The sequence below is a fragment of the Conger conger genome, chromosome 9 (genome assembly GCF_963514075.1).
Source record: "Conger conger chromosome 9, fConCon1.1, whole genome shotgun sequence".
NCBI lineage: Eukaryota > Metazoa > Chordata > Actinopteri > Anguilliformes > Congridae > Conger > Conger conger.
The window spans coordinates 23,058,003-23,080,916 of record NC_083768.1 but is presented as its reverse complement, the minus strand read 5'-3'; the positions used below and the strand labels follow the sequence as shown (position 1 = coordinate 23,080,916).

The 22,914-nt window shown below is 40.0% G+C and overlaps 1 protein-coding gene across 3 annotated transcripts; it reads right to left on the bottom strand.

Moving 5' to 3' along the window:
• Positions 1–598: 598 nt before the first annotated feature.
• On the bottom strand, positions 599–18,302 carry khdrbs1b (KH domain containing, RNA binding, signal transduction associated 1b). Of its 3 annotated transcripts, XR_009709589.1 has the most exons (11): positions 18,063–18,302; positions 11,976–12,100; positions 11,562–11,678; positions 11,160–11,306; positions 9,615–9,754; positions 8,914–9,118; positions 8,584–8,651; positions 8,134–8,192; positions 7,481–7,677; positions 5,264–5,328; positions 599–3,824 (listed from the first exon to the last, which is right to left on the bottom strand). XR_009709589.1 is itself a non-coding variant. In XM_061255150.1 (9 exons), the coding sequence occupies exons 1-9, from the start codon at positions 18,175–18,177 to the stop codon at positions 7,571–7,573; spliced, it is 1,083 nt and encodes a 360-aa protein (XP_061111134.1). In that variant the 5' UTR covers positions 18,178–18,302; the 3' UTR covers positions 6,427–7,570. The 3 variants fall into 3 exon arrangements, 2 of the variants coding, with proteins under 2 accessions (XP_061111134.1, XP_061111136.1); XM_061255150.1 differs by lacking the exons at positions 599–3,824; positions 5,264–5,328 and having other exon boundaries at positions 6,427–7,677; XM_061255152.1 differs by lacking the exons at positions 599–3,824; positions 5,264–5,328 and having other exon boundaries at positions 6,427–7,677; positions 9,615–9,730.
• Between the last annotated feature and the right edge of the window lie 4,612 nt (positions 18,303–22,914).

Genomic DNA, 22,914 nt, shown 5'->3' with positions numbered 1-22,914 from the left:
CTCAACCACCAGCTTCCCGAAGGTTTCCATAGCAGAACATTCCATATGATTTTTTTTGTGGCCATCAAATAGAGTTTGTCTTTCCTTAAAGACGGGCCAATGTACGCCCTTCAGTAATTACACCCATTAACAAATTTTCTCTGGATTTCTTTACATTAAGTCTTGTGGGTAGTGCCACATTAGTTCGTGCAAAAATTCTTTTAATTTTCCCAGAACTTCACTCAACCTCTTTAACCTCCATTAAATTATAGCTCTCATTTATGTTGTACCTGTAACTATCATCTTACAAAACTGCATATCCTTCCTGTCTGCGAGCAAAATAGGTCCATTCTTAGGTTCACAATTCACTGCAAAAACAGCCAAGAAATTTCAGCATAGAATTATTTTATCAAGTTTTTTCCAAGGTAAAAACAAGAACTTGAAAGGGTAATGCCCATCTTATTAAAAAGGTGTTATTGCCATTCTGTGAAGCACATTACCACAGACACTGAGTGGTGAAGGGCTCGATTTATCTGCTTTACACAGACATCCAACTTTGGATATTGCTTTGACCTTACAGCAAGTTTAGTAAGTACACAGAAGAGACAAGAGCCACAAGTATAAAATACATCATTTTATTTAAGACTCAAAAGATAGTAGGAAAGACAGTCCTCCAGTCACCGTTGTGTTTAGATTAGTGGTCTGAATTTCTGCAGATTTAAGGCAAAAGACCTGGCTGAAGCCATTTATTTATCAGATCTGTCCTTGGTCTTGTGTTACATCTGTTCCTACACAACCTTCGCATACAACAAAAACAAAAAGATTCTGCTCTTACAAGTCATTACATCTACTTCTGGCCCTGCCAAAGGGTATTTTCTGAAGCCCAAGGATAACATATGCGTATGAATATTAATTAGAAAAACCGTTGTGCTGTGGATTCCATCATTCTAGCATCAAATACGTTGCAACTGTTCATGAATATTCATGACCATAGAACCACTCAATAGAAACCTTGGCAATTCATTGGACCAGACCAAATTAACTGCAGTCAAGCATCTTGAACATATACAAGCTGTGACCAATGGCAGTGGCAGAACACTTTGAATGCAGAACCTAACAACCCGTGTGGCCATGGGTTCATCATGCTGACTATTGTGACTGAGGAATGTAGACACAGCTGAACAACCATGCTTTCCCAAAGGCAGGGCCTGAATGTGCCGTTACAGGCCTGGGCTCGAAACGGGCCCTCTCCATTTAACCCACGGAGGGAGCAAAACACATTTAAGGCAGTAATTCCACAGGCAGCCACCCTTTGAGAAACCACAGCATCTCCATGTGATAGTCAGCAGCAATTTTACTTTCATCAAACACCACAATTTTACTTTTTACCAATTTTATTTTTATCATTTGTACTATACTAATCCTGTACCAGCAACCCAGATGCAAGCTAGTAAAAACATGACCCCGTCAAATGGCACATCTTAGCCTCGTCACACCATATACCGCTGAAGTGCTTTATTTCATTCAACGACACACTAATGGAATTCTCCCATTATCGGCTTTTAGGGATTTTCATTGCATTTGTGCCCATTACAGAGCGCTTCACAGATTTCCAATCGTTAAAAGGAGCCCAGGCAGAGGCTAACACTTATTAAATCTACAGCTATGAGCGATTTGCGCTGAACATTATACCGCAAAGCCCAGCTTCAAACGCTGTGATCAGCATTACCTGTGTAGCGCAGTGGTGGGACTGGCAAGCCTGAATTCAATTTGTAGAAAGGCAGAAGTCCTCACCGCGTGTATATGCGTGTGCCCTGCAAGCCAAAGACTGCAAATGATTTCTCATGAAAAAAACATCTGGGTGATTGGGGGGGCTTACAGATGGAGGGGCTTACAGTTTATAAGTGCATGTGCCTTAACGGTAACCTTTTACATAACGGCACCAACCACAGACACAGACCATCTGAAGGTTGTGGATGCGGGCAGCATTTTCATTGAGCTTACCCTTCCCCTCTCCACCTGACTGTCAACAGAACAAAGCCAGACCATTACCATAGCAATTAATTCTGAGGGTAACAGAACCTTGAACCAGTCATTGGAACAGGATAGCATTTAAATTCAACTTGTAAATTCCCTCATGTACAAAATTGTGGCGGAAAAATAGTTTAAAATTATCGGTAGTAAGGCAGAACAAACACAATGCAAAAATAGGCATATACAGTGAGCTCCATAATTTGGGACTGACGTTTTCCTTGATGTCGGCTGTATGCCAATTTTAGTTTTGTAATGAAAGCTCTATGGTTTCCCATTTCAGAGTACCATAATCGTTGGGACAAATGGCTTCACATGAGTTTCTGATTAGTGACCTGTTCAAGGACCAGGGCCAATGAAAGTCAAGGAAGCCATTAGGTTGAAAAATAATGGGGAAATAAACAGTCGAGACATAGGCCAAACCTGAGGCTTCCCAAAATAAACTATAGAAAATCATTAAGAAAGAGGGCACTTGGGATGTGTTAAGTAATCAAAAAAGGGCCTGGTATGCCAAGGAAGACCTCTACGATTCATGACCGAAAAATTCTCACCATACTGAAAAAAAACACCCAAACACCTGGCCGACAGACCAGAAACACTCTCCAGCAGACAGGCATGGATGTGCAGTGACTACTAACTTCAAACAGAACTACAGAGGCTACATTGTAGGGTGAAAACCCCTAGTTATCTGAAAAACAGGATGACCATGTTACCTCCTTCCTGTAGAACTCTGGAAAAAAGCCTAGTGGACAGAACAGATTAAATTGTATTGAAGTGAACAAGAGCAAAATGTGGAAGCCAAGATCCAAGATCCAAAGCAAACCCCCTCATCTGTGAAATATGGTGATGGGGCGGTTATGAGTTGACAACATATGGCTGCCACAGGTACTGGGCCACGCTACAGTTAAGATTTAAAAATATATATATAAATAAAAATAATAACAATAATCAAGTGCCGACTACATCCCTCGTTCTTGTTGACCCCATTGACCATCTATCCATTGGAAGCCACCAGGAGTACAGTATTATAAATGACATCTTGAAGGTTTCAGGCAATATATTTTTTGGACACGCCTAGCCTTGCATGGCATTGTCATTCAGAATGTTTGTTGAATCCGACGTGGCACACTTGTACTAGCCTTCTGCACAAAGAGAAATTAACGATAAGTACACAAACATGTTCTTGCATGAGGCCCAATGATCCTAAACACATTTTTTCAAAGCTAAAACCGGGAAAATTCTTGATCCAAATCATTCATCTGGTCTGAACCCAACGGGACATGCGTTTCATATGCTGAAGAGAAAGTTTAAAGGCAACTAGCCCCCGAAACACACAAGAGCTGAAGATGGCTGCAATAAAGGCCTGGCAGAGCATCAGAGAAGATGCTCAGGACCTGGTGATGTCTATGGGTCACATTTAGCACAATCACTGCAAGCAAAGAATATGCGCAGCACAAAACAATTACCTTCATTCAGATAACATTAATATGCCCCAAACATTATGGAGCTCATTGTATCCTTGCAGGCAGTTAAGATGAATAAGATGGTGGTTCTGAATTTCAGATAGCTACCATCAATAAATACTACAACCAATCAATCAATGGCAGGATGTAATCATAAGAGAATTAATTAAAGGATGTTTTTTTTGGTACTGCATTATTTTGAAGGGGGCAGACTTTGGTCTTCACAGATAGCACTGGTTTTCTCCACCACTGTCTCCAGACTCGGAGAGGGCCTTCACATTTTTGTTGAGGCCACTGTGCGCCATACTGTTGGAGCGACTCCCTCCATTAAGGGTGTTCTGCAGACAGTCCCTGTGGAGAAGATGGTCAAAATAACAGGTTAAGATTCAAACATTCATTCGTACATGGCGAGTCCACAGAACACCACCCAGTTTCTACAAACATGAGCAATGTGACTGGCATATTTGGTTTACTTAAGTCCTTGGACAAATAGGCCTCCGAAGTATATATACAAGAATTCCGAAATCACAGCTTGCAGAAGGCTTTTAAAGCACTGCATTCAGCCGCCTATGGCATTTCATGTGCTGAATATTTTCTGATCTTTAGCCAAAATGTAATAGTAAACAAAATGAATGTCTCATTTAAAGGACCACACTCATATCTTTAGTGTGTTTGAGCATTTCATATCATCTTTGAACTTTTGATGAGTGTTCCAAACTGAACCAAGTAAAACGATTGCAATTTTGATAAGTATGTATGTTTTGGGGTCAAACTCATACTTTTCTGAACGTCTCCAAACGGAGAACACTAGGAACAGCAGAGGCCGGCCAAAATTTCACTGATGATGCTGAAGTGTAATTAGGTCATACAGCAGGGGAATATCAAGACAAAAGTCTACATCTGAAAGGCTGAAAAGAAAATTACAGTTTTGGAGTGGCCAGTCCTGACTGACTAGGCCACTCCAAGTCCTGGCAGGACCTGAAACAAGCAGTTCATGCTCAATAACCTGCCAATTTGGTTGAATTAAAGCAGTTCTACAAAGAAGAGTGGGCTGAAGTTCCTCAACAGCGATGTGAAACATTACACATTTTGTCTAAAGATCTGAAACTATTCAGTGTGACAAATAATAATTGAGGAAATCAGGAAGGGAGAAAATACAGTATGCATCACAAAGTGGTTACTAGTCAACACTAGACACATCCTGGTATGTCCGAGAGGTGCGAAACAAAGCATAAGTATTACAGCACTCAGCCACCTCTGAAGTCAGCTTGTCTGCGGTGTGGGATTTTATGCACTTGCTCAATTACAGCCTCCTAATCAGCAATCCCTTGTGGGACGCCAGACATTCATCTTTTTAAAGCAAGCCATGCGGACTCACTGATATTTAAATAAAATGGATGGCTTGTCCCACGAAATTAGCTCACCGTAACCAACTATAAAACCCAGCGAGTCAGCAGAGAATCTGAACAGCATCAATACAAAAAACAAACAAAAAAAAGTCCAATGTCTAGTTATCACACTTCATCTTAAATGCTGGGAGATTCAATGGTCCGAGAAAGCAGACAAAGTTGAGCGAGATCAGTAAATGCAGACAAGAATTTCTGCAAAATGCTTTCAGACAAACTGATTGGAGAACCCAATTAACCAGCTCAGAGAATACCTCTAACGGGAGATAAAAATTCAAATCCGCTGCATTGAGCAAACTTTCCATGCTCCATTATCATGCATACCACAGCCCTGTGACAATGCATCTTAGAAACAAACCGCTACAGCTGTAACCATCAACCTACCTGAGCAAAGACAGCTGTGCTTATGTCTTTCCATCATCTTTCTCTGGCCACGATTAATTTATTGCCTAGGGGGAGAAAAAAATATATAATCACGATTTACTACTCAAAACAAAATTCACAATTATAAAATAGAACATATGATCACTTTCATGCATGGCTTACGTTAACACTGCAAAAAGTCATGCAACTCAAGCTTATCAGATTAACAATTTGGCTTGATAAGAAATTACATTGGAAATACACTCTGCACATTATATCAGGCAACATTTACACAAATTACGCAAAAGAAAAAATAGCAGCTGCTAAACTGATCTACAGATATTGAATTAGATTTGGCATCTGAAACTATTTTCATTTTTCTTTTTTCCTTTTTTTTTTCTTTTCTTTTTTAGCAAGAGTTGCATTACATTGTGTTCAGGGGTATATTAAATGTTAGTACACAGTTTATTTTGGAAACAACCTTTAACTGCATTTTTAAAATTGTGTTTTTTTGCTTTTGATATTTTTAAAAAATATATCTATGAATCTTTTAAAAACAACTTGCACGCAGTTACTAGCAGTTTATATAGAAAACACTACTAAATTACAGATTTAGGGTTAGTGTTACCTTTTTCTGATGAGCTTTAGGTTTAAGCATCCTTTCTCCTTTGCACTGCGATTATTTTCTTTAATAAAAGCAGCCAACGCGTCTTTGCATCAAGCACGACATGTATGCGCCCTGTAAGCTAGACTTGAATGGTTGTTTAAAGTTCAGTTATTTCAGAAACTAACAATACATTTCTCATTAGGAGTAAGATCACATTTTCATTAAAAAGTTTTATACAAACCCAGACATTAAGGCATTCGATGCCTTTCTCGCTAAACACATTACCTTGGTTAAAAAGGAAGCTATCAGGATTATTTTATAGAGGACAGAAGGTCTTACCTCTAGATCCTTTTTAATATAAAAAGAGAGAGAGATAAATATAAGTGTTCTTTTATGATCAGAATCAGACATCTTTAACATCTCCTTCTGTCATTTTCTTTTTAAAAAAAGTCTTCAAACTACATGCATTCATTTAAATTTAAATTCTAGTTTGAAGATCAAGGACCTACAACTGTTATTAAATTAGTTAAAAAGGTATTTCATTATTTTATGATGAAGCAGGAAAAAATAAGCCAAATTTAGTTTGATAGAAAACAAACTAGGCTTTATTGACAAACTGCTGCAAAACATTTTTGGACAGATATTTAGTTACCTATTTAGGCAAGCTTACACAGGTAGCATTATGCATTTTATGGAGAGGGTACAGATATTAATGGCAATATACATTTTTGGAAGTTTTATGTACAAATGTCGGGTCGAGCTGCAGTATCCCTTTTGAGAAGACCTTGTGGAGACTTTGTCCCAATCCTTTGCAAAACATTTGATTACCATTTTTTAGAATTTATTACTTCATTACACAAGGTCGAACCCAATTTATTTTTTTCAAAAATTGAGACAAAGCATGGCATTCTCCAGATAAACAGGTTTTAAATCACTGTAGTAATAAGCCAATAAAATTACTTGACACTTTTTGAATTCAGGATTTTAGGACATTCCATCTCAACAGTGTCTAATTGGGCTATATTTCAAAACTCTTTGAAGTACAATACAAAATATTATGAAACCTAAATCTAAATGAAGCACTTTTAAGACTATTTAAAACAAATGCGATGAATACATTACGTTGCTGGAATTCCATTTTTCTCCATTAACTTGTTAATGTTTCTAGCCTATATTACATAATTGAAATAATTTTACGCTTTTTTTTATTATTATTTTGTAAATATTTAACAGAACTTTGAAATGTAGCCTAAACGGGAATCTGCAACTGTCACTTAATGGAGTCACTTCTTTTTGAAGTAACACAAATTAACTGTAATCTTCAAAACTAACAAGATCTATAGTAAGAAGACTTATCCACATTTGTATTTTCCCAATAACCAACCATTTAAAAAAAACTCCAACAATGCAAAAAAGCAAGGGGGAGGATATAACAGAAGCAAAATTAAAAGCCTATGAACAAATGTATCCGTGTTGCCTGATTCATCTTGTATAGGTTCAATGTTTCCGTAATGCATACAGGTGCCCGTTTTCAAATAATTAAGTCCAGAGTTAAAAAAAAAAATAAAAAATAAAAACAAAATAATAAATTGAGAAATCAAACACAAAACAAAAAACAAATGGAAAATTACTTTTGTCTGGGTGCTTAAAGCGAGAGCTGCCATAGGAGACAGTAGGTTGTCAGGGCAACGTGTTTAATATGAACTTCCTCTTTGCCCATTTCAGTATCTTCCATAAGGGTGTTCCCTGTACGGCCCTTTGGTGGTTGACCTCGCTTGGGGGGCTTTTCCACCGCCAGAGGCCCGGTTTCCGTTCCAGTCATCCTGACCTATGGAGAGGAGGGGTACACCAAAGCATAAAACTAAAAAACTAAACTAAAAGCCAAACCGAGTCTTCCCGTTCTTGCCCTTTCCTACCAGTTAGTCCGCCCCCATGGGCTTGCTACAGTCCCTATAGGATTAATTAAAAGGCTCTCCATATTCACTAAAATTGTAGAAAAATCACCGCAATGAAGTTAAGGAAAAAGTGCGACAAAGACACTTGGAAACAGCGTGTCAATCGATTCGAACCGTTTCAACAAGCCAAGCTGCTGTGATTTAGCAATTTAGAAAAAACATTCCAATCTCACAGAACCTGCCTTGAAGACCAACCACAAAAGTGTCTGTTCCCAGCACACAAACCTCACGTCTGATATCACACTGATATTCTTATGAAAGAAGCCGCTCAGCCCCTGAACAGGAAAGTGCAGCGTTTGACATTACACAGCACCCGTATTCTGTCTTACCGTATGGCTCGTAGGCCTCTTGGGCTTCCCCGTGCCCGTAGTCATAGTACTCGGGTTCTCTAGAAGGAAAGGAAGATGAAGGGAGGTGGGTCAGTCAACTACACAGACCTTGCATCAAGCTCTGCTCTTCTTTGACAGAGACTCTGATGTAACATTGAGGCATGCATTTATTGTATTTTCTTTTTTTAAGCAAGGAGGACATAGGACACCTATACGTCATTAAGAGCCTAACTTAAGCCTCTCTGAAGGCGGGAGGTCATAAGGAATGGGGTTTCCACTTAAATACAAAGGAGAATGCATACCCACTCCCGACATAGTTCCTATTTATTGTACATTTTGTGAATGCTGGCTTTTGAGTTTTTGGTTGGAAATCCTCTGGACAACCTTGGTTTTAATCAGACACTGCACATGATATTAAAAGGTCAGGTTAACGGATACAGAGGTACTTACGCCTGTGGTTGAGTGTAGTAGTTGTCATACGTTTCATATGTAGGCTCTGCGTAGCTTTCTTCATAGGTCTGGTGATTTAAAAATAACGATAACACTTAGACTGTCGTTTACGTTCGGTGGCCAATTAAGTCGATGAATCCATTCAAATCGTTGAAAACTGCCTTTAAAAGGTGAGATATGTTTCTAAACCAATTGGAAATCCAAGTATTTTATCAATTAGATTTAGCCATCAGTACACAAAAGTATACACCATATCACTGAGGGCTAAACTGCCAAATGGAAAGTAAAGTAAACGGGCTAGAGGTGTGAAGCAGAGGGAAGGTCACATACGTATTCTTCATAGGGCTCGGGTGCTGGGGGGTGTGACGGGGGCATCCTCTGGGGCCCGGGTGCAGGGGGCCTGGCGCGGGTAGCTGCTCCGCCTCTGGCAGGCTGTGCCGGGGGTCCGCCGCGCCCTGAGGGGCCCCCCCTAGTGGCTCCGCCCCTGGCTGGACCCCCTCGTGGGGCACCTCCACGTGGTGCCATTCCTCGGCCCCTGGGGAGAGATTGGGGGGTGAGCTGGGCGTCAGCACTACGAGTCTCCAATAACCTCCGCACCAGAGAGCTGGATTTCTGACCACAGGCTTCACCACGGCAGGAGCAGGTGCCATTCTGAGTGATGAGCTGAAAGCAGCGCATTTCCTGCCCCCCCTCAAACTCATGTGCTAAATCAACCATTTAAATCCCCAGTATTCCTCTAGCAATATGCCACTTATTATTTAAGCAAAGTATTTCTCACATGCAACAGCAATGTTTATAATACTTTCTGTTCTTCTCGTAAGCCGGTCTGAATATGGGTGTCACAAAATAAATCCTCAATAGGCTATAATGAAGGGCATATCATTCCATTACACTCATGGTGAATTTTTCAAAAGGGGCAAACTCAACTCAATGTAAAACCGTACATACAAAAATGGACTATTAACATTCAACCCATCAGTGAAGCTGAGATTTACATGTAGGGGAGGAGAGGCAGGTCGGTGCAGGTTTACCTGGCCCCAGGTGAAGGCGGCGGTGGAGCTCCACGTCCACGGACTGGTGGGCCTCCTCTGCCCCTGTTCCCGGCCTCCTGACCCCCGTTCAGGTAGCTCATCTCCATAAACTGCTCCTGGCAGATATCATCCATCATATCCTATTTAGAGTACAGAGGTGGCGAGGGGGGTGGGGGGGGGGGGGGTTCCATATTAGCGGCCTTAGGTCTAAACCTTTAGCCGGGGCCAAGTACTAGGGGACAGAGGCTGTAACACTATGGGCGTTACATACAGCCTGGAGGGGAGACTGCCACTGTAATAGCTATTCACTGCTATTACTTAGCATAGTTCTTAAGATGAATAGGACTCGAAATGCAACAGGATGCAATGCATTATAATTGACTGAACAATGTTCTGCAATCCAAAGACATGTGAACCACAGAAAAGCAAAATATCACTCAGGTGTGAGCCGAGAACTGACATTTCAAAAAATGAGTTGGTGTCAAATATTATGTTCATGGGGCACTAAATACATGTGAAGTTTTATACAAAAATACTGTTTAGAAGTATGAAAAAAATGCTAAAATGTACAAGTCATATCTGCTTGGAGACCATTCACTTTGGAATCTTTGAAGCTCAATCTAAAAACTCAGAAAGCAGAACCTTCTAATTCTCACCTCACGAATGTAAAAGCAATCACATTTTAATCCCGTACACTTTGATCTAGAAACAGATTTAAACATTATGAATCATTATTGACCTTTCAAAGGAGAAATGCCATATCGTTAAAATGCTTCCAAGGAATCACAACTTGCTACTAAAGCCAAATACCATTTGCCCTGATCGCACATCTCAGAATGTCAGCTTTGCAATAATTTACCAGTCACAGGTTAACCATCAAAATCCCTGAACAGACCGACCCCATACTCCGTCCCACACGTCTATGGCTCTGCTGCTCACCCGCCTGGACACTACCACCATCCCACAAGCCAGGATGCGAGTGGTGCCCTCATTTCTGCATGCCCCACCACCGCTCACCAAACAGAAAACGCTGCATACTATTCAGCACTTTCCTCTTAAATGGGAAAAGGGTTTACTCCCCCGTGTTCGTGACAGAGGGAGGGGCACATATGGAGAATGGATTTTCGTGCCCTTCATTCAGTCACTGTGCTCTCTATCAGCAAACAATACCGGTTAGTAAAGGCAAATGTGTAACGGACCCATATTCACCATAAAAGCTGACAGGAACATAAAAGCTCACAGGCACTCAGATTTTTACTGGGATCACATTCTGTTCAGCCATTAAACTCCCTCTAAAGCCGTAAGCCTCAGCACTCTGTACAGGCTAAAAGGCACCTGCCCCTCACTCTCCCTGAATTCCATTCGCATTCAGACTCATTTTACTTACCTTCCCAGAACGTCATTCACAACAAGGTTAATGGAAAGCAAACGTTCCGGACTACTGACTGGTCTGTAGAATTGCAAAATCCTCGGATATTTCCTCTGGAAAAGAATAACCGTGTCTGACTTTCGCCAGCCTGTGTGTGTACGACTAGGGGCACTTACCGGGAACAGGAACTTCTTGACTTCCTCCATGGCGTGGGCCATGCGCAGGTAGGCCTCTGGCACGGGGGCGAACACCTCGATGAAGACGTGCAGCTCCATGGACAGGTGCGCATATTTGGGCTCGCCACTTTTTCGCAGGCCTTCCTCCTTATTTCCCCAAAAATAAAAATAAAACGAAATGTGAAATTTACATTATCATTTTCCCCAGACATTCTTAGAGCGATTTTCAATTTATTTTGAACTCCAGACAATGATAAGTCTGCTTCATTTGTGGTTGGAGTGAGCCTTTTCAAGTCAGTCTATGATAAAGCAGATGGCAGACCACAGGTTGGCCAGTCTTCAAAGAGGATTCCAGAAGGGTCCCCTTGCTGCCTGAGATGGGAAATATTTCATCAGGCTCACCTTAGCTTTGTCCCTCATGGACCCTTTTCCCAGCACCGAAATCTTGGCGCCAGTGTCCTCCTGAAGCCGCTTAATTGTGTTCCCCTGGGGTCCCAGAATCTTCCCAACAAAGTTGAACTGAAAAACCGAAATTTAACACAGTCCAACCATTTCAATTAGCAAGACAATACATAACACTTTTAGGTCACAAAAGGTCCAAATATAAAATAAACAAAAATCCTGGCCAGACAATAGAGCAGTATACATTGCATTTATTATCTTTACCTTTAAAGGTTTCAGTGGTCAGGCAAGTGCAAATATACCATCCGGCTGGCAACACAAAAAGGCATGGCACAATACAGCCAGAGATACCTGCTAGGTGAAGCTTCAGAAAGCACACAGGACAGCCTGACCCAAGCAGCCAGCGGAGCTCACCTTAGGGTACTGCTTGACTGGAATGAGCACCCTCTCCTTCAGCTTCACGTTCTTTGCAGTGAAAAGGTCCAGGTAGGTCTCTCCTTCCTCTTTCTTTGGCTCGCCCTTCTGAATCCGCTCAATTTCTGAATGGGGAGGAAGGATTAACCCTGTTACCATCTATTCACTCATGTCAAGACAGATTTTATTAACTGACAAATAACAAGGCAAGAAAGGGCATCATACAAACATAAATCTAGACAAAGGGAATACAAAAAGTATAACATGAGCAGAGAGTCATTTAAACGTGCCTGTTTAAACCATTATGGACAGCTCTGAACATTCAAAACATTGCATACACACTGCTAACCACACACAAGCTCGAACAGATGCAGACAATCATTTACACAGCATATATGCCTTTGCGAATAAACTTCTTAATGCATCTTTATTTGAGCATTATTTGAGCAAGCACCGATTGCTGATTTATGACATTGACCCAAAGGTCATTACATTTTGACTCAAGATTATCAGTAAAGGTGTCCAAGAACTCAGACAAAAGTGGATCTGGGGTCTAACACAGTTGGACACCACAGCACTGAAAAGAAAATGGTTTGAAATGGTTTCAAAATGTTGCACAGAATTGCTTTCATAATACATTTTTCCTGTCAGTTTAAGCAATTGAAAACATTTCAGGGCAGGAAGCATTGTTGAAAAGCACATCAGCAGGAGCATAACCGTAGCGAGAATGTCAAGGGCTTAGCTGGAAAAATGTTAAATTACTGTTAATAATTTTAGAAAGCAGGAAGTCAACAAGCAGTTTCACTGTTCATGGAGAGCACTTCAAAAGATTATCAAGTTGAAATTTGACAAGCAAATGCAAGCAAGGAAGCAAGGAAGGAACAAACTTGACTTGCAAGAGTCAGAGAAACAGTTGCCGTGGTGTTCACACAAACATCTTCATTTCTCTACAGCTTTTTATAAAATCAGCTTGAACCATACAAAAGACAACTATGACAACTATGTTTAGAACAGCATTTCCTGTGTATTTTGCTAGTTTCTGGATGTGATGCTCTGACTTATGGTAGAACCTATGCACTTGTAAGTCGCTTTGGATTAAAAGCGTCTGCCAAATGACTAAAATGTAAAATGTAAATGTAAAAGATGCATGTATAATGTCAAGGAATGACAACAACTCATGCTGCCAAGAAGCAGATCCAACTTAAGCCAATTAACATGCCAATAGTGGTTTCAGCATTTCATGAAATGGCGCTCCAGACCAACAATTGACTTGTTCCCCACAAAGAAATGATGAATTACTGCACAGCAAGCAAAGAATCCTTGACTGTGCCCAGAATCCTGCTTTTCCCTCAAATCCTCCAATCCACTAGCATTTAGAAGTTAATCTTATTTCAGAAACTTAAATTGAGAGCCCATCACATTTAGGCCTACTCAGTATTTCAAGATGCACCAAATTAACACTTTGACCCTTCAGAAACAAAAAAAGGTGCCTTAAATGTATTAACTAATCATAAAATGCACAATGCTAAAAGGAAGACAAATCAGGTCTTTTTGTTAGCACATACATGCAACAGATTATTTATTTTATTTATTTTTCAATCAAGCTCATCTTGAGGAAACTTAGAACACTCAGATTCTTATTTGAGTAATTAACTGTCTACAGAGAAAGTAATTTCTTTGTTTATCCACCCCTTAGAAGGGCCAGTCTAAGGTGACCACTCTTGGCAAGAGCAAAGAAAAGAAAACCCATCAACTGCAGCCAACTTACAGGAGACTTCCCATCCAACAAGTGATGTTGTGGGCACTGTGTATGAATGTACTCTTCTTACCCATCTTCTGCCCCCTACACAACTTACCTAAAGCAATCAACTTTGTCTTGCTTCAAACACAGGATTCCTCTTTCTAACTATTTGCCATGCAAAATTGAGGTTCCAGTGCCTTTTTCAGCAGGTCCAAGGGATACTAGTTATTGGCCCATACATTATCTCTCCGTAGTCATCAGTGCAGAAAAACATCTCATCAATTATAGCCTATTAGCAGCACTAGAAGGCCATGACTTCACCTAAAACATAATCGCCATATAGCTAGAAGCATGCAAAACAAATTGCATGCTAATGCAATTATCTACAGTTAAGCTGAATGCACAGTACAAATACAACTTTAAAAATGGGCAGCCGACAGGGAATTAAAACATGCAGGCACGACTGAACAGCAGAGTTTGGGGAGTTGGAATCACAAATTCAGTATCTAGGGCCAAGCAACATCAAGACATTGAGTGCCTCAAACTTGTCAATGATAAGGACAGAAATAAGCAAATCTATATATATAGCAAATATATTGACAACCTGGGAGTTAAACAGTGACTACAGTGAAACTTGTATAAAACAGGACAAATAGGATGCTGGTACATTTCGCCATCTCCTGAACGGTGCTACTCTGAAAAGACTTATTGGTGCTTTAAAGTCATGCCCCACTGTAGATGTTGCATGCTGTGGCAATCTCCATGCAGTGTGCAGTGTGTGGCAGGTTTTAGTAAAGGACACACCAAAACTACACATTTAACAGTGCCATATGGCACTCAAGGGTAACTACTTTTTTTTAACTATATTTTGCAAACAAAGTGAGTTATGGCGAGTTTGAAAGCGACAGCGGCAATGAAGATTTCAAAGGCTTTATAGCAGAGGATTTAGATAGAAGTTTTGCAGATAACAGTGACCTACATGATAGGGAATAGGGAATCTGAGTGTAATGTTTCTGCAGTGTCTGAGGAGTCAAGAATCATCAGAATGGGAGGAGGACAAAGAAAACTGGACAATATCAACCCTGTGAATGTTCAGCCATTTCTTGAGTAGTGGTACCACTAATATCATCCCACAGAGTAAAATTCTCAACCAATGCCAAACCCCCAGGGATTTGGGTGGAGCCACGTCATATCGGGCTTGGGGCTGAAAGGGTTAAGCAACATCAACAATTGTGGCTTCTGGTTGCTCTGTTACATGCAGAGCAACCAGATATTGGTTGAGTTTTTGGATACAAACCCCTAGAATTATAGGTGTGGGGGAAGGAACAGAAAAAAAACACAAAAAAACATCAAAGTTGAACTGCTGAAAATTAAATTACATTTTTCATTTGAATAACTTTAGTTACTAGGGACTTTTGGTTCAGACACCTTTTACAGCTATTCAAAAGGGCAGGTATGATGGCTAAGAGGCACAGCATGAATTCACTGAGCTTCCTCAGAATCCTGTATGGCTAATAACAGAAACACCAATCAACGTGCTAACTAGCAAGATTTACAATTCAAAAGCTTTGCTTCTGCAAAACCACCACTGCTCAAGCCATCACTCCTTTCCACAAAGAACAAACAAATCAGGAAAAAACCGATCAAAGCAAATGTCTATCACTGCACAGCCCAGCCAATCGCAAATGTCCAGCCAGTTGGACATTTCTCTACCAAGTAGCGCCGAACATGAGGGCAACTCACAATGTCATATAATACCATGAATGTTCCATTTTAAGACCTTAGACTGTTCACATTTAATATTTACTAGCGTTTTATACAAAGGATTCAAAACATTTTTCCCCACTACGTTTGCTTGTTCACAATTAAGCACCGACAAATCCATGCTTTTTATATTAACCAAATATTGAATACATGACAAAGGACATTTCCTCAGATGGACGACTACTTTGACTGCATTTCTACAAGCATATATCAGTTTTGTATTGCAGGATTCCAGCATTTATAATTATTATTATTTTTTTATTTTTTTTAAACGGCTTCCACACACGGACACATACCAATCAAGTAACAGTGCACATCAGTTTTTTGCTGATGCTAAAATCTAGGCAAGCAAGAAACAAACCATTCCAATTTATATTGGCAAACCCTTTGTCAGGAAGGCTACATCTATTCTTATGTACAGTACCTTTCAGCGGTCTGTAAGAGACGAGCCATTAATAGAACACATTTTCTTCATCCTCTAATAGCAGCCCAAACTCACTGCCCATATTATGCATGCCACCATTTCGCAGTAGTAGACTGCTTTACATTTAGACAGTCTGAAAGCAAACCCCACCCTAACTTGCATTTAAGAATGGATCATAATTTAAATCCACTGGCATTTTCAGTTTAGATTAGGCTTATCCTTTTTGGGATGGCAAGCCCGTTGACCAAGTGTTTCTCAGTTTCACCATATAAAAATGTATTAAAGGCAATACAATGATAGAATTACGGAAATTCAACTCGAATGGTATTTTAGAACGGTTTTTCTACCAACACTAAGATGAACGTTGCGCTCCAAGTACAGGTAACCAATGGAATGTTTGCAAAACCACACTCACTGGTTGAGAAAGGCTCTTAACACGGATGATAATTGCAATTAAAACCTCGAACCAAACGTGTAACTTGTATGACAGAAGATGCATGTGAAAGGAGATTAATAAATCGTTCTGCCAGGCGGTGGCGGCTTAATAGCCAAATACCCATCTCGCGCAAGACGGAGAACGTCCGGTAACGTTAGTCAATTGGTAAGTGCAATAAAAAAAGAAAGTTCTATACATGTTAAATCATGATCTTAAATGATGGATTTACAAAATAAGCAGGAAGTCACGGTAAAATAAATCTAGGCAGCTATGGTTTATGGCTGTACAGCAAGTGGGCATGGTGGATACAGTATAGCAAAATTATGAGCCGTTGGAAAAATTCTCATTTAAAACGCACCTGCCAAACTTCATTCCGCGATTATGGGCTTGATATGACTACTACTAACACGCACACAAAATCGAATTAGCCAGTTACTCGGTGTTCAGAGCAAAAGCAATCTACGGACACCCCGATTTAAATACGTCCTCAGTTTCGATTAGTAAATGTATTAACGTCATAAATACTGAAACGTATAGCTACTTTGTTTTTCAGCATCGTATAAATTGTCTACAGTAACTTTAATGCCGTGACTGGAAACCCGTTTCCGAACAAGTAAAACACCGAACACCTATCTAACGTTAATGTACTTGGGTTGCATTGAACGCAAGTTAGATGTAGTCCGCAGATACATGACCCAAAATACACTTGAACTTGGACAGCTAGATCATTGTGGAAATTTTGCAAAAGGAGACGGGCATCTCCATAATTCAACCAGATTCCATACATTAGGTAATGTTAACTGGCCAAAAGTATGGGGATGGATTCTCTCCAACCTGGTGATTAAGTTAGCAACTAATATTATTGGTTTTTTTAATGACAAATTGGGCCTAGCGACAATGTTCAGGGCAGCAGCGTGAAAGTCGCTCTGTCCACCACGGGACACGGGTTGCACACAACAAAACGAGGCGCGCATCTAGCCAACTAAACGAACAGTACCTGAACAAGAGAAGAATTCGTTCGTTTAAAACCAGTTCATAACAAGCACGTATTGTGCATTCCAACTAGCAACACAACAGAACTAAGCTAGCTTGTCATTACTACTGGAATTCACCATATCAGTCACCAATCACGGGAACGAAATCATTAACTCATTATCTTACCAAATTGTAACCAACCGTGCGTGACTATAGCGAGGCTTCTAAAAAAAACTTAAACTGGTCCAGGCAACCGCAATAAGCTAGCAAGCTAATGATGCTCAATAATATTAGCAGCAAAACGCATTTAAATTGCTAACATAAAACTAATGTTTCCATTTCTGAAAACGTGATGCCAGTTGTCTGAACCTAGCGTGTTACCTTATATTGGTAATCCACGATTCACAGAAATCCGGATCCTATTACGGGTCAGTAAAGTAGTCAGCCGTTTCACTTTAACACAATTTAGGATTTTACCTAGATATAAAATTTCCCAAAAAACCTACCGAACCTAACCACGTGTCTCACTTATCTAACGATAGAAGCCGAGGTCGTCAGACCTCCTCACGCTAACGGAGCCCCCGCTTTGTCCTAACCATCAATCCAGCTAACGTTAGCAAAGTAACGTCAATGTTACCCAGCAAAACTACCTAATATTAACCAACAGTCTACTCAGATCATCATACACTTCGTATAGGAAAACTCTCAAGAATAAGAAGCAAGGCAATTTTATAGAACGGCATTTACCTGCAGTTACAAGTTTCATTGCATGGGTAAACGACGAATCCAAGCTGTCTTTTTCTGCAAGCAGTTCAGGAAGATATTTGCTTTCGTTCTCCATTTTGTTATTGTTATTACTCATTTAATATAAATATATATATATTTTTTATCAACACTGTTTTTGTTTTGTCCAGTCCTACGGTGTATGGTGTCACCAGGCTTCGGTAGCTTTTCACCGATCAGTCTGTAATGGCTACCTTCCTTCCTCGCAGCTTGGAAATGATAGAACAAAGCCTGCGACGGAGGAAAAAGAATTTGACTACAGGAAGTGGCGTCACAGAGACCGTCTTGGTTTTCAAAAACTTAAAGCGACAGAAAAAATACATGGCACATAAATTCTGAAACGGGTTGCTCTTTAAAATATCTTTAATCATTAAAACTTTTATTGTGTCTTGTTGGGAATAACCTTTTATTTTATCATGTTCTAAAACGCCGATAGATGTGATAATTACAACCACTAAGGAGGTAATCCTCCCAACTAAATATCAAATAGACACGTGCAAGCAGATAACAGCATAAACCCAAGAAACAAATACCAAAACGACATACATCGGATGTGAAAAATGACAGTATTTAAGAAAGAAAAGGTATATGTATTATTATAAGTGTATTGCAGAACACAGCAGTTCCTGGTTAACTCATTAATGTTTTAATGTCTCTGAGCTAGAAATAGCATTTCAGACAAAATTATATCAAGTGATAACACCATATCAGGTGAAGTTCTGTGATAAAGAAGTTAAAATTACACAAAGCATGGGTAAAACATGGATTGTAACCAACTTGTTGATTTTAGAATGTAATATGAAGTGAAAGTTGCTTGGAAGATAGTGTTGAAATGAAGCTCATGTTTCCTGTTAGACATAAAAGCAAAGTGCAGAAGACTGCTCATTTCAAAGACTGATTCATAGCTATGATTAAATTATATGAAATATAAACCTCAACCCAGCAATAACTAATATCGGCCAAACAAATGTTTACTTCACATAAGAGCAAAGAGCACTTAAAAGTACATAAAAACTATCCCATTCAATCCTAATGGATCTAAAATTCAACAATCAAATCAGTGTTGTTTTCTGTTACAAAATTGGTAAAAAAAAATGCCCTTACAGTATTATATGTGCATGTGTACGAACATCGATTCAATAAGTTCCCCTCTCTTCCAAGTGGATACGATGACTATAGTAGGCTACCGTCCATTGCTCAAGGGTTCAAATGGCTAAACCCCATCTGAGAGTCAAACCCACAATCTTTGACGTGCAAGTCCAGTTTCAAACCACTGGCTTAGTAAAAACTGAAATAGAGCACACTGATAGTAAATTTAGACAACTGATGGTATGATAGCATGATAGCAAAGAATGGTGCAAGAAACAAAAAAATGTACATACATTTCAGAATTTCCTAGCATTTGATGTCTCCCTTTTGCTTTAATGCCAACATGCACTTGAGCTGGCATGGGCTCCACAAATGTGTAAACAACCTGATGATCCATGTTATCCCAGCATTATTTGACAATGTCTAAAGAGCATCTTGTGATGTTACTGAACTTGGCTTTTGTCAGTCTTCAAGTGCCCCCATAAATGTTCAATGGGGTTGAGGTCAGGTGATTGTGGATTGTGCAGCACTACTTGCTCTTCTTTGGTCTTTGAGTAGTTCATGCAAAGCTTAATTTGTTTGAAAAAATTCAAAATTCTAAAATTTATGTTGATTTCCAGGATTACATGAAAAAGAATCCCAGATTTTTAATATGGTCTTAGACTTTTGGACCCCACTGTGTATATGCACTGACCGAGCACTTTATTAGGAACATTTTTACCTTATTACACCTACTTAGTCATGTGATTATCTAATCAGCCAATTCTGGAGAAGCAGTGTAATGCATACAATCATGTAGCTTCAGTTAATGTTCACATCAACCATCAGAATGGGGAAAAAATGTGATATAAGTGACTTTGACCGTGGAATGATTGTTGTTGGCAGGCAGGGTGGTTTGAGTATCTCAGAAACTGCTGATCTCCTGGGATTTTCACGCACACTAGTCTCTAGAGCTTGCAAAGAATGGTGGCAAAAAACAAACAAATCCAGTGAGCAGCAGTTCTGCAGAGAGAAATGCCTTGTTAATGAGAGACATCAGAGAATAGTCAAACTGGTCAAAGCGTCTCTGAACACACAACATCATAACTAAGTGGATAGGCTACAGCAGTAGCCATCTAAAAAAATAAGTCTAATAAATACCTAATAAAGTGCTCGGTGAGTGTATATAATAATAATAACGGGAAAAAAATCATGCTTAATTGATGTATTTATACATGGATTAATGTTATCAGCAATATTGGTTGATGCCAATTTATGCGCCCTTATTGTAGTGTGACCCAACTGATAAATGGAAAATGACAAACTTTGTTTCAGATCACTTTGCATTGGTTCAATCCCCAAGTACAAATCAAAGCACTATTGCTTGTGTGGAGCTTATTTGAGCTGAGACATGAACCCATGGAATGACACCTATTGGACATAATACAATAGCATTTCTCTTGTAGTGTCATCCTGTCTTTACTGTATGCCAGATGCCAAACAAATAAGCAATGATCCAAGCGTTCCAAAAGAGGTTGGAGGCATTATTCAAAGTGAGGTAGGTTAAGCGCTTTGGATAAAGGCGCTATATAAATTCCAACCATTTACCATTTACCATTTTAATGCAACAAGGTTCTATTTTCTTATGTTATTTTATCTTGTTCACTTGAATCCGAATATGATTAAAATGAATTTCTCACAAGGTGAAATTGTGTGGGCTGCAGCATTTCAGTGAGAGGAGGAATATGCAGGGAGAATTGGGGGAGGAATGATCATTAAAGTGTTTTTTCCTGCTTTTTTAGAGGAGGGGGCAGTTATGGCAACAGTTCCCTTGCAGCGGATACCTAAACTTGAGTGGGGCATTCTGACCTTGAAGCCCAGAATATCTGCATGTCTGGGGGGTGGGGGGTCTGGTAACAAGATTCATGTGTATGCATTCGGTTGCCCATCTGCCATACTGGGAGGTGGACTGTGTGCAGACTACATCAGTGTGCAGTGTGGGGGTGCACAGGTGTGTTCACATGTCCTGTGCTATTCAAGCTAGGTTGGGCATAGGCTGCTGTGCAGTCCTTATTGGCATGGGTGGTCAGACTTGCCTGTAGGGGGCCTTCTTCAGCCTTCTTCATAGGGGCAGAAGGGTGGCAATATTTGTGTTGCCCCATTATGAAGTGTTACCCCATGGTAACACTAGGTGCATTGGTCGTTGGTGCAAAGAATGGAGGCTCACTCCTGGCCTGACACAGCCTCTGTGGTATATCTTCAGATGCAATTTCTGTTCACTGCACTGAAATGCCGATGGCTGGTAAGGCAATTAGTGGGTCTTGTTTGTACAAATCATTCTAATGGGAACATTGAATTTTGAACATTGAGCTGTCAAAACAAAAGTAAACCTGCCTCCTACCACAGTGTAGCCTGGAAAAAAATGGTGATGGTGAGAAATCAGTGTGATCTCACTGTGACTTCTTCCAGTTTGTCTCACTCCTGAGGTCATTCACACCCTACTTTGTTTTTGCCGACAGTGGTGCATGTTAGCACCAAATGTCTGTCATTAATTCACTACTTTGCGTGATTGCAGCAGTCAAAAGCTGTGAAGTGCTTTGGGCTTTGTGGATTTGAAACATGCTCATCATGACATGATAGACGGTCCTGAGGGGTCTGCCTTCTCTATCCCTTCTATACACCCATACCCGTTCAATGTACATCCCATTTATTTATTGCTTGAAGACAGCAAGGAGGTAACAACACCCACCTACACACACACACACACACCTCTGCCATCATCACCATCACCAAAAGGCATCTAAACCACCATCAACAGTTATAGATAGAATCTGTGATGACCTTGCACGATTATAAACATTATTTATATTTTATGTCTGATAGGACATGACATTTCATTCTGTCGGCATGTAGGCCCATAGAGTAGCAATGTTATTGACCTTGGAACATTTTAACAACAACTCTAAAAGACTATTTCCTGGGGGAAAAAAAGAACTGCAGCAAGAGGAAAAACTCATTTCCATTACGAAGGGCGGGGAGCCAAAGCTCAGACATTGTTAATTAAGCAGGCCTGTAAGTGTTCAGACTGAGACTGCAATCTGGGGCTGGGGAGTCGTGTCCAGAGGAAAGGCCCAGCATGCTGATCAGAATTTAATTATAGTGTCCCACTTCATCTTGACCTTGTGATCTGAAAACCGTGAGGGCAGAGAGCAAGGAGGCCCTTACCTGAGGATCACGAGGATGAAAGGCTGTGTCTGGATCATACTACTGTTTTCCAGCAGCACAGCTGAAGGAAATTCAAGCTTATTTTTGGAAGATATTTCGAACTGTGGTTCCCTGTTCAAAAAAAAGATTAGACCTTTGAAGCCGAATGATGTAATTTGCATCAAAAAGCACACCCTTTAATCTCTATCAAATAACTCTCTTATTTCTGAATGTAGAATTTTTATTTATTTATTTATTGTTATGCACGGAAGACTCACAACTCTCAAATATATTAAATTGACAGACAGTGAAAGCGGGGTTGTGCTCGAAAATCACGCAACATTTTGGTAAATTTTGGCTGTTTCACTGAGTTGCAATTGAGGACGACATGCAATTGAGAAGGAACTGAAAACAAATCTAGCACTATTATAATAGGTTATGTGTTGTTTATACTGTTTGTGCAATAAAATACAGATATTAATATGTATATATTCTACTATTGTATTTACTGTTTAAATATAACCATTGTTTTTGAGGCAATACA

Excerpts from the sequence above, each read along its gene's own strand:
- khdrbs1b (XM_061255150.1), bottom strand. The coding sequence starts at position 18,177 with ATGAGTAATAACAATAACAAAATGGAGAACGAAAGCAAATATCTTCCT. Across the intron at positions 9,755-11,159 it reads TCAAGAAGTTCCTGTTCCCG|GATATGATGGATGATATCTG; the intron begins GTAAGTGCCCCT and ends TACTCTAAATAG. Across the intron at positions 8,193-8,583 it reads TACTACACTCAACCACAGGC|AGAACCCGAGTACTATGACT; the intron begins GTAAGTACCTCT and ends CTTTCCTTCTAG.